Source organism: Chinchilla lanigera, unplaced genomic scaffold, assembly GCF_000276665.1.
Source record: "Chinchilla lanigera isolate Chin_1 unplaced genomic scaffold, ChiLan1.0 scaffold00008, whole genome shotgun sequence".
Taxonomy (NCBI): Eukaryota; Metazoa; Chordata; class Mammalia; order Rodentia; family Chinchillidae; genus Chinchilla; species Chinchilla lanigera.
The window spans coordinates 37,466,607-37,477,104 of record NW_004955409.1 but is presented as its reverse complement, the minus strand read 5'-3'; the positions used below and the strand labels follow the sequence as shown (position 1 = coordinate 37,477,104).

Genomic DNA, 10,498 nt, shown 5'->3' with positions numbered 1-10,498 from the left:
CGAAATGGAAAAAAAGAAAAAGAAACAAAGCGGCCTGGTGTGGTGGTGCACTTCTGTAATCCCAGCATTTGGAGACTAAGGCAGGAGCATTGTTCAAGGCCAGCCTGAGCCACAAGCAAGACTCAGTCTCAAAAAGAAAGGAAAAAAAAAAAAAAAAAAACGGAAAGACTCAAAGAAGGTCACTATATAATGACACAGATCAATTCAACAATAGGAAGTAACAACTGAAAATATTTATGCACCCAATGTTGCTACATAAAAATTGTATCATATAGACATATTAGATCTATGGGAGGCTGAGGCAGGAGGATCATTGTGAGTTTGAGACCAGGCTGGGCTACAAAGTGAGCTCTATGATACATAGTGAGTATTATATGATACTCACATACAGCCTATGATACATAGTGAGTTCAAGTATAGCCTCAACTACAGAGCGAGACCCTGTCTCAAAAAAAAAAAAAGATACATAGACCAATGGGACAGAACAGAGAGCTCATAAATAAACCTACCTATTTACAGTCACTGATTTTTTAAAAAGACAGCAAGAATACATATTGAAGAATAAAAGTTTCTAGGGGCTGGGGATTTAGCTCAGTGGCAAAAGCGCCTGCCTGGCATGCGCAAGGTCGTGAGTTCGGTTCCCGGTACCGGAGAAAAACCAAAAAAAAAAAAGAATAAAAGTTTCTGCTGGGTGTGGTGGCACACGCCTGTAATCCAAGTGCTCAGGAGGCTGAGGCAGGAGGATCGTTGTGAGTTCAAGACCAACCTGGGCTACAAAGTGAGATCAAGGCTGGCCTGAACTGCATAGCAAGACCCTGTGTCAAAAAGACAAAAAAAATAAAAAATAAAAGAATAAAAGTGTCTACAATAAATGGTGATAGAAAAAAACTGGAAATCCATATGCAAAAGAAAAATTAGACCCCTATCTCTCATCATAGACAAAAATCAACTAAAAATGAATCAAGCCAGGCATAATAGTTCACACCTGTCTTCCCAAGACAGGTGGCTGAGGCAGGAGGATCACAGGATTGAGGCTAGCCTGTACAGCTTAGTGAGAATGTTCTACAACATTAAAAAAAAAAAAAAAAAAAAAATTCAGCTCAGTGATAGTGCATTTCCTAGCATGTGTAAGGCCCTGGGTTTGATTCCCATTACAAAAAAAAAATCCCACAATGAGATCTCACCCCAGTTATAATGACAGTAATAGAAAATGCTGACCAGAATGCAGAGAAAAGGGAAATGTCAGTGAGAATGTAACTGGTACTGCCATTACGGAAAACAGTAAGGAAGCCTCTCAAAAAATTAGAACTGGGGGCTGGGGATTTAGCTCAGCGGCACAGCACCTGCCCGCCAAGAGCAAGGTCCTGAGTTCGATTCCTGATACTGGGGTGGGGGGAATTAGAACTGGCCAGGGATATAGCTCAGCGGCACAAGCACCTGCGGCACAAGGTGCAGATATAGCACAGCACAAGCGGCAAGTGCAAAATCCTGAGTTCGATTTCCGGTACCAAAATAAATAAATAAATAAATAAAAATAGAACTACCACGTGATCCAGAAAAACCACCCCTGAGAACAGGGAATATACCCACAGGAAACGACATCAGTGTGGCAAGCAGACAGCTGCCCTCTCGTGTTCTCATGGCGCCACTCACAATAGTGCAGTGTGTCCCTGTGGATACAGGAAACGTAGTACTCTCACAGTGGAATACCATGCAACCATGAAAACAATGAGATTTTGTCATTAGCACAAAAATGGAAGGGATTGGAGGATATCATGTTAAGTAAAATAAGGTTCAAAAAGCCAGATACCACAGGTCCTTACTTACAAGCAGACACTAAAGCAGCTCTTAAAGAAGGAAAGACTAGAACAGTGGTGCCCAGAGCTGGAGCACGCAGATGGAAAGAGGAATGGAGACACGGTCAGAGGGCACAGGAATGCAGGTGGGAAGCAGGAAGAACTTGTAGGGTAGAAAAGCTGTGGTTGACAACAATTAATTACAAGTAGCTAAAAGAGGATTTTGAATGTTCCCAATACAAACAAACTGTGTCTGAGGAGACAGACGGGCAGTTATGCTGATCTGATCATCACACGCTATACACATGTGTTGATCTACCACACTCTACCCTATAAGTATGTACAATTCTATGCACCAATTTCAAATCTATCAATTGAAAATACTCATGAAAGTGCCAAAGAATATTCACTGGAACAGTACCTCTACTGAAACCAATGTACATGGCCAATAACAGAACTGGCTAGCTAAATAAAACACAGGACATCCTTAAACTAACACGGAATAGCATGAAGCATTCAAAAAAAAAAAAAAAGTAGATCTAGCTAGGCATGGTGGTGTACACCTGTAGTACTTGAGAGGCAGGAGGATCACTGAGAGTTTGAGACCAGCCTGGGCTATGTAGTGAGTCCAAAGTCAGCCTGGACTGCACAGCAAGAGCCTGTCTCAAAAAAACAAAATAAGGGGGCTGGGGATTTAGCTCAGGGGCACAGCGCCTGTCTGGCAAACGCAAGGTCATGAGTTCAGTTCCCGGTACTGGAAAAAAAAAAAAGAAAAAAAAATTAAAAAAAAAACAAGAAAGTAAACCTGTAAATAGAGGAGAACATGAATGCTAGAGGGAGAAGCATACCATAGTAGTGTATGTACAACAGTATGATCCGTTTTTCTTTTTTTCTTGAGCCAGGGTCTTGGTACTAATTCAGGCGGACCTTGAAATCACAGCGATCCTCCTGCCTCAGCCTCCCAAGTGCTGGGATTACAGGTGTGCACCACCACACCGGGGTGCACACGTTAATTTAACAACAGCAAACATAAGTGCTGTCAGGGGCAGTCCTCTCCGGCTCCCCGCAACTGCCTGACTGGACTCACATCTCCACTCTCCCAGTCCTCCACCCCATCTGCGGCCCGACCACACTTACAAATGCAGGCAGCAGCGAGGAGGCGGCTGGCGGCGTAGGGGGCGCGGCAGGTCGGGAAGAGGGGCTGCACCATGTAGTTGGCAAAGGTGATGGCGATGACGGCCTGGCTGGTGGGCTCGATGATGAGCAGGGAGGTCCAGAGGCGGATGAAGGCGAGGAGTCCGCCGAAGGCTTCCAGGATGTAGGCGTAGCTGGCCCCGGATTTCTTAATGGTGGTGCCCAGTTCCGCATAGCAAAGGGCCCCAACGACGGAGAAGAGGCCCCCGACGGCCCAGATGACAAGCGAGAGGCCAAAGGAGGCACTGTACATGAGCACGCCCTTGGGGGAGACAAAGATGCCCGAGCCGATCATGTTCCCCACGATCAGGCACACGCCGTTAAGCAGCGAGATCTCCTTCTTCAGCTTCACCTGCTCGGCCCCGGGTCCGGCCCCGTCGCCCGCGGGGGAGGCCGCGGCCTCGTGCTGGGGGGCCACTTCGTACTTGCCCTTGCCGTCGTCAACCATGGTAGAGGCCAGCAAAGCCTTCACCAGCCTCCTGGCATCGCCCTCTGAAGAAGAGAGAGGATGCGCTGTGCCGAGCGGCTGCGGGGCAGACCCTCTCCCGCCCCGCAGAGGCCAGCCGGCGCTGCCCACCGCTCCGCAGACCGCTCTTGCCGCCTCCTCTCAGGCGGGCTCAGTGGAACAAGCCCAGCTTGCATGTTTAAGGGCAGGCGCCGCTCCTAATCAGGATGGCCGGTTCACCTGAGCGACCACACCCTGGCTCCACCTGAGGCTGCTGCGGCACAAGAGAGGCCGGAGCGTGGTCTGGGCCTGAGTTCTCAGCCTCACCCAGTTCCGTCTCACCTGTCGCCTGTGCTGGGATGTCACACGCGCTGACCCTGCGTAAACCTCCTCTGTCAACCACCTGCAGCTGTCATCCTAATCCCTGGAGAAGCCCGAGCAGCCCCACCCCACCCTGCAGAAGACAGTAGCTTGCTCCTCTCTTGTTGCCTTTCCTTTCCCTAACACCTCTCCCAGGGCCCGGCACGTCAGGTCTCCGGCCGTCAAACCCATCACAGTAGCATAGGTGCGTCACCCAAACAAGTATGAACGAGAGGAGGGCGACCCCAGCGTACAGCCCAACCTAGAGGTGCGCGGCGGAGGTCGCGCCCAGAACCGAGGCAGGGAACAGCCAGGCGAGCTAAGCGGAAAGCAGCAGTGCTGCTCCGGCAAGGGCGGGATGAGAAGGCCAGGGGCACGGGGGAGGAAGTGGCAGACACAGCAGAGAAGCGAAGGGGGCGAGCGAGAAGAGCGGGCAGGGGACAGCGAGGGACACACACTCACTCCTGGCCCTGATTGCGCAGGTTCCCCGCAGCGCCAGTCAGGAGACTCAACGTGTCTGTTTCTCCCTCCAGCCAGCAGTGAAAGGGAGACCAGACAAGGGCCCATGGATTTAAGTCCAGTCAAGAAGGGTGGAGGGGCCGAGGGAAAGGAAGAGCAACGTTGAGCAACTGTCTGGGTCCAAGGTTCACAGGCCTCTGCATCTGCGAGAGGGGTGGCAAGGAGCTCTTGGCTCAGCATTTTCCCGATAAGAAGGCGCACGCTCAGGAATCTCCTTCGTCAGCTCTGCTGGGCCGGGGAGCCCAGAAGACAGCTCAGCCAGCTGGGTGCCCCCGGTGTCTGCTTTCTGCCCTGGGAGCAGGTTAGCTGAGGACCGCGGCCGGTGCAGATCATACTGCATGCCCTACAGTCCCACCCTGGCCTCCCTTCTCTCTCACCCCAAACTGTTAAGAAAGGCAGGAAGATGGGGCTGGGGATTTAGCTCAGCGGCAAAGCGCCTGCCTGGCAAGCGCAAGGTCGTGAGTTCGGGTCCCGGTACCGGAGAAAAACCAAAAAAAAAAAAAAAAAAAAAAAAAAAGGCAGGAAGGTTGCAGGGTGCGACCCAGGGGCCGGTCCACAGCCGAGATTAGAGGAAGTGTAAGAGCAGCCCTCACACGCGTGACTGGTGTCCCAAGCAGAGAGCTGCACACTTCCCCATGCACAGAGCTGGTGGCTGCCGCCAACCTCCGGCCATTACCCCAAAGTCTGAGTGTCATGCTCCTGAAGGAAACAAGGTCAGGCAATAAACTCAACCTCTGGCTGCAGCTCCGCCCCACCCACGTGCCCTTTCATCCTTGGGAAAACACAGCCAGGTGCCTGGAGTATCCACAGACTCCTACAAACACCTCCAACTACAGGTTTACTCTGATTTCTTAAAAATACAGGAAGGGTGAGGGGTGTAGCTCAGAGAAAGTGCTTGCCTAGCAAATTGAAAAAGAAAAAGGAAGTAAGATCCTGACCTAACAAGCAGCAGAAGTTAACCACTTTTTTGGAAAACATAGTTTATGCTATCTTTATTGTCTGCTTCAAATGTGGTATTCTAACCAGGCATGGTGAGGCACACCTGTATTCCCAGCACTCAGGAGGCTGAGGCAGAAGGGTCACCAAGGGTTCCAGGCCAACCTGGGCTACCTAGTGAGTTCAAGACCAGCCTGAAATTCTCTTTTGCTTACAGAAACACTACCTTTTTCCCCCCCGCTTTGGAGACAGGATCTCACTTTTGTGCAGGCTGACTTTGAACTCACTATGTAGCCCAGGCTGGCTTCAAACTTGAGACAATCCTCCTGCCTCAGCCTCCCAAATACTGGGATTACAGACATGCACCACCACACCCAGCTCAACCTATCCATTCTGAAATCTCCTGTGTCTGTCCCTTTGTAGCCACTTAACCTTTTTTTTTTTTTTTTATGCTGGGAATTGATTCCAAGACCTTCTCAAGGAGCTACATTCCAAGCCTTCCCCCACTTTTTCATTAATTTTTTGAGTCAGGGTCTTGCTACGCAGTCCAGGCTATCCTGGAACTCACTAGCAAGCCCAGGCCGGCCTCCAACTCTCAGTGACCCTCCTGCACCAGCCTCCTGAGTGCTGAGATTACAGTCATGTGCCACCACACCCAACTTTTTTTTTTTTTGAGATAGAGTCTCACTAAGTTGCTAAATTGCCCAGGTTGGGCTTGCACTTTCAGGCCTCCTATCTCAGCCTCCCAGTTTGGGATTACAAGTGTGCAACACGGTGCCCAGACCCCTTAAACTTTTTATTTAAACCCAGGAGGGGCCTCTGGGACCATGTCTCCCAAGACAGCCTCGAATACATATGAAATCCATCCAGAAGACACTGTCCTTTTTTCTCTCATCACTTCCAAAAGCACTAATATATTGTTTTGTTTTGTTTTTGTCTTTTTGAGACAGGGTCTCACTATGCAGTTCAAGCTGGTCTTGAACTTGCTTTGTAGCCCAGGCTGGTCTCGAACTCGCAACAATCCTCCTGCCTCAGCCTCCCAAGTGCTGGGATTACAGGCATGCGCCACCACGCCCGCAAGCACTCCTGTAATAATAGTAATAGCTAGTACTTGTGGAGCACTTGCCCGGGCCAGACACACTGCTGAGCACTGGGATCTCGTTAAACTCTCCCTGTAGACCTGAGGGCAGCTACAAAGTCCCTTGTGAGATGCCAGCGTAGAGAACGCGAGCGGCTGACCCCAGAGCACACACTCTCAGTCACAGGGCTGTCTCCCCAACTCCCCACCTCTCTACTAGGCTGCCCGGTCCTTCCTTTGCCATAGGAAAGCATCCTGGGCTGGGGGTATAGCTCAGTGGCATAAGCACCTTCCTGGCAAGCACAAGGATGTGAGTGCGATTCCCGGTACCGCAAAAAAAGATAAAAAAAGGAAAGCATCCCGTGGCCCCCTAGTGAATTACCTGGGGGAGGATGTGCTTAACACAAGGTCTGCCGCCCTTCCTCCGGAGCCTAGGCTAGAGCTGGCTCAGCTCTGTCCTGCTGCTCCGCCCTCTCATGGGGTCGGGGGGGGGGGCAGGCAAGGGTGGCAGCGCTGGACTGCGAGGGTCTGCCCCCTTCTACAGCAAACATAAACACACACATACACAGCGTCACACCTTGCCCTTTAAGATCAAATCCGCAGCCCCAAAGACGGCACGCATCCTCATATGACATCAAGAAAGGGAACGAGCCTCAGAGCAAGGGAAAACACTGAGGAGCCTGAGGAGGGAAGTTGTGCAAGACTGAATTCCTGACTGGTGCTCTCAGACAAGTGGACTCCTCTGAAGGAATCTAGAGCGGGATTGCCCAGGAGGCATCCACACCCCGGCAAAGAGCGTCCCCTAGCGGCCGCTCCAGCCTCTGCGGTCAGCCCTTGCTCCCCCCGCAGGGCAGGCTGCCTTCCAGGAGAAGTCCCCCTCTTTCTCCGCCACTGCTAACACCGTGGGAAGGAAGGAACCACCTTCACTCTGAGTCTCAAGCTGATGCCTCCACCATCCAGGCAGCCAGATGCTGCCCCAGACGCTCGGGAAGGGGCCCTCCCAGGCGGTCCAGAAGCCTTAGGAGCTGAGCTCCTCGCATTATCCTGCCGCTCTCGGGCGCACTCAGCCCGCAGACGCTTTGGAGAGTGCACAAGACTGCACGGTTCCCACAGCCTGCGGAAGAAGTTTCACATCCAAGGGTTCAGGGAAGCAGGCAACAGGACGCCCGGCGTGCAGCACCTGGCAGAGCAGCCAGGGGAAGCCCAAGACCAGACCCCACCCTGCAATGGCAAGAACAAACACACCTCCCCCGGGAAACGGCAGGAAGCTCGGCGTCGGGGCTCCTCAGCCACGCTCGGGACGACGTCTCCCAAGACAGCCTCGAATGCACGGAAAGCCGTCCAGAAGACGCTGTCCTTCGCTCCCCCGCTTCCAAACGCGCTCCTGTAATCACACGCGTGCTCCCCAGGGACCCCGTGGGCTGCCTCCTGCTCCCCTGACGGCAGAAGGGCACTGCACGCCGGTACGGCCGGGGGCCCCATCACTTCCGCTCAGCGCCTCCTTCCCCAGCTCCCCATTTACTTTTCTATATTCCACTGTAGCTAAGACCGTCCCTTTAAAAAGAAAAAAAACAAGTGAAGCAAGAACGAAACTGTTTACTTCTGCGGCAGAAACAGCTACCAAAAAGGGAGAGCTGGAGTCCCGGGCAGCAGGTTCTGCCTCGGCAGGACTGGGACTGGGAAATGAGGCGCGCTGGCTTTCCCTCAGCCAGTTCCCGGGACCCACTGCATCCTCCTCTCCTCTCCGCCTCACCCGTCCGCCCTGCCGCCCCGCCTCTTACCTGCCCTTTGGGCTACCGCGGGGAGGGGGGACCCCAGCACTCTGCGGGCACGGGAAGGTGCGAGTAACTGGGGCGGGGTGAGGCCCCTGCTGCAGCTCTGTGGACTCTGAGGCGCAGAAAGGCAGAGGGTGACAGGACCGAAATGGAAAACAGGAAAACACATGTGCGACTCTCTGCCCCGCAGCGGGGAGGAGCCGGGGGACGGGCTGGAGCCGGGACTGCCGGGTCAGACCCGGGGGCCGGGATGCTTGCAGCCTCCAGGTGCCTCCTCCACCCTGAGCCTCCGCTTGTCCTCCCGACATTCACGGAATACTTCAGAGGCCTCTGCAGACCCAGGCATAGCGGTGCCCGCCTGTAATCCCACCACTCAGGAGGCTGAGGCAGGACTGTCGCAAGTTCAAGGCCAGCCTGGGCTACACAGTGAGTTCAAGGCCATACCCTGTCTCAAAAAAAACAAAAAACAAAAAAACAAAAGGAAGGAAGCAGGAAAGAGTCCCCTGCGGTTTACAGCGCCCTCCTGAGGCCCTTACCACTCCCTGCCTCCCCTGCCCCTCTCATTCCTTTTTCTCCTCTACCTCCTCCCGCTCACAGATCATGCCTAGTCCCGCAGAGGGCGTACGATCCCACAGTGAGATCGGGCAGTGAGACTTCATCCCATCCCAAGTTTCCAGCAAGCCCAGGAAGATAACGCACACCAACGAAACCACCTATGGGGACAGCCAGGCACTCGCCCGGAGTCGGTGCAGGTGGCATGAACAGGTGAGTCTAAGTCACCAGGTAAAAGCCAGCCGTGCCGGGGCATCAGGGCCAGACTTAGGAAACGGCGCCTCTGCTGAGTACTGTGAAATGTGTGCTCAGCAGAGGTCGGGGAATACCAGTTTTCTCAGAATAAAAACTGTGTAAGCCTCTTTATATTCAAAATTAGAGATGAATTGGTCACGTGCAATTTTCCTAGGTAGACAACTCTTGGTGGACAAATTAAACCACTTAAGACTACACAAAAGGGTGGGGACCCAGCTCAGTGGTGGAATAATTACCTAACGTGCATGAGGCCGTGGGTTCTTTATCCCCAGTGCTGCTCCTCTCCTCCCTCCTACCAAAAAAAAAAAAAAAAAAGTAGAAATGGCATAAATTTCTGTCCTGGGGAGTAACGCTTCACAATGCAGCCTGCATTTTGAGAATTCCAGCTGTAACTGTTGTCCTTAGGCAACTGTCAGCTTGCAGGCCTCCGGGTTATACTGTGCAACTTGCAGCGTCATTCTGCAAATCACACCAGAAACGGGCAGTCCAGGTAAGGAGTCCTAGTGGGCTGTCTGTCACTGAATGGGAGCCCACTTCTCTTTCACTAAGTCATAGACATCAGAGTTCACTGGCACCAAATATTTGAATTATTCCAAGAGTAATTCAGAGACCTTTCAAACCCAGGCTGCTTTCCAGCCGACCTGTCCCTTAATCTGACTCTGGCATCAGGTCCAGGTTAGAAGGGAAGCACTAGGATGAGACAGAAGCTGTCCTCTCCCCGCTGTGGCGGAGCTGCGGTGCCTGTTTGGTACCTCTCTGCTGGCTCTCCTTCCTGAGAATATTCCTCGCTAGGACATTTTTCATCCCGTGTTAACATAAGCACCACAGGGTTTGTTTCCCGCCCTGTCCTCCACTCCCGGGCTCACAGGGAGACGTCAACAGTGTCTGCCGGAAGTGTGAGTGAATGAATGAACATTGCTCCCCTCTGATTCCCCGCTGGGCTCCTGGGCAGGTCCTTGAATTCCCCCTGCAGACCCCGCTGTGCCACTTTCCTCTGGGCTTCTTAGCACAAGGAGGAGGTACTTAACTTTTTGATAGTACTGTGTTGGAACAGTACGGTTTCCACTTGGAGGCCCAGAATGGTTTGCAATCGATTTTTTTGTTTCACTAATGGGGAAAAAAAAATAAGTAAACAAAAAGGCCCTCCTCTAACATTCTTTACCAGGTTCCAGAAGTTCTGGCTCGCTCTCTCCCACGCCCAGGCTCAGGTGTGGCGCGGAGGTGGCGACATCGAAGTACCTGGACGGGGACAGCACTCCGGCTCACGCACCATACAAGCGGGCCCGGCGGCCCCGCGCGCGGCCTCTCCCGTCGGCTCCCGCCGCCGCGTCCCTTCCGCCCACGCCCGCCGCGCTCACCTTTGCCCGACTCCCACACCGCCGCCCCCAACTCCCACTCGCGTCCCTGAGGCGGGTCCTGAGCCCGCGCCCCGTCCAGACCCGACCGGACCCGCGCGCGCCCCCAGGCTCCCCGAAGAGCCGGGTCGCCTCGCAGTGCACGGCTGGCTGCGGGCGCCGACCCGGCTTTCGTGGGAGACCAGGACCCCAACTCACAGGGCACCCCCCTCCGTCCCCCGCCCCGGCCGGGC

At 53.4% G+C, this 10,498-nt stretch overlaps 1 protein-coding gene across 6 annotated transcripts in view; it reads right to left on the bottom strand.

Moving 5' to 3' along the window:
• Slc7a7 (solute carrier family 7 (amino acid transporter light chain, y+L system), member 7) overlaps nt 1-9,954 on the bottom strand; it is a 46,383-nt gene extending 36,429 nt beyond the window's left edge. Inside the window, exons 1-3 of one of the 6 annotated variants that reach the window (XM_005377126.2) lie at nt 9,938-9,954; nt 9,147-9,202; nt 2,934-3,482 (exon numbers count right to left, since the gene is read on the bottom strand). In XM_005377126.2, coding sequence (XP_005377183.1) covers nt 2,934-3,438 — 505 coding nt within the window. In that variant the 5' untranslated portion in view covers nt 3,439-3,482; nt 9,147-9,202; nt 9,938-9,954. Of the gene's footprint in view, nt 1-2,933; nt 3,483-3,777; nt 4,039-4,257; nt 4,682-7,573; nt 7,883-8,109; nt 8,525-9,146; nt 9,203-9,937 lie in introns of those variants that run through there. The other 5 variants (XM_013510452.1, XM_005377122.2, XM_005377123.2 and 2 more) reach the window with 5 other exon arrangements.
• Nucleotides 9,955-10,498: the final 544 nt, after the last annotated feature.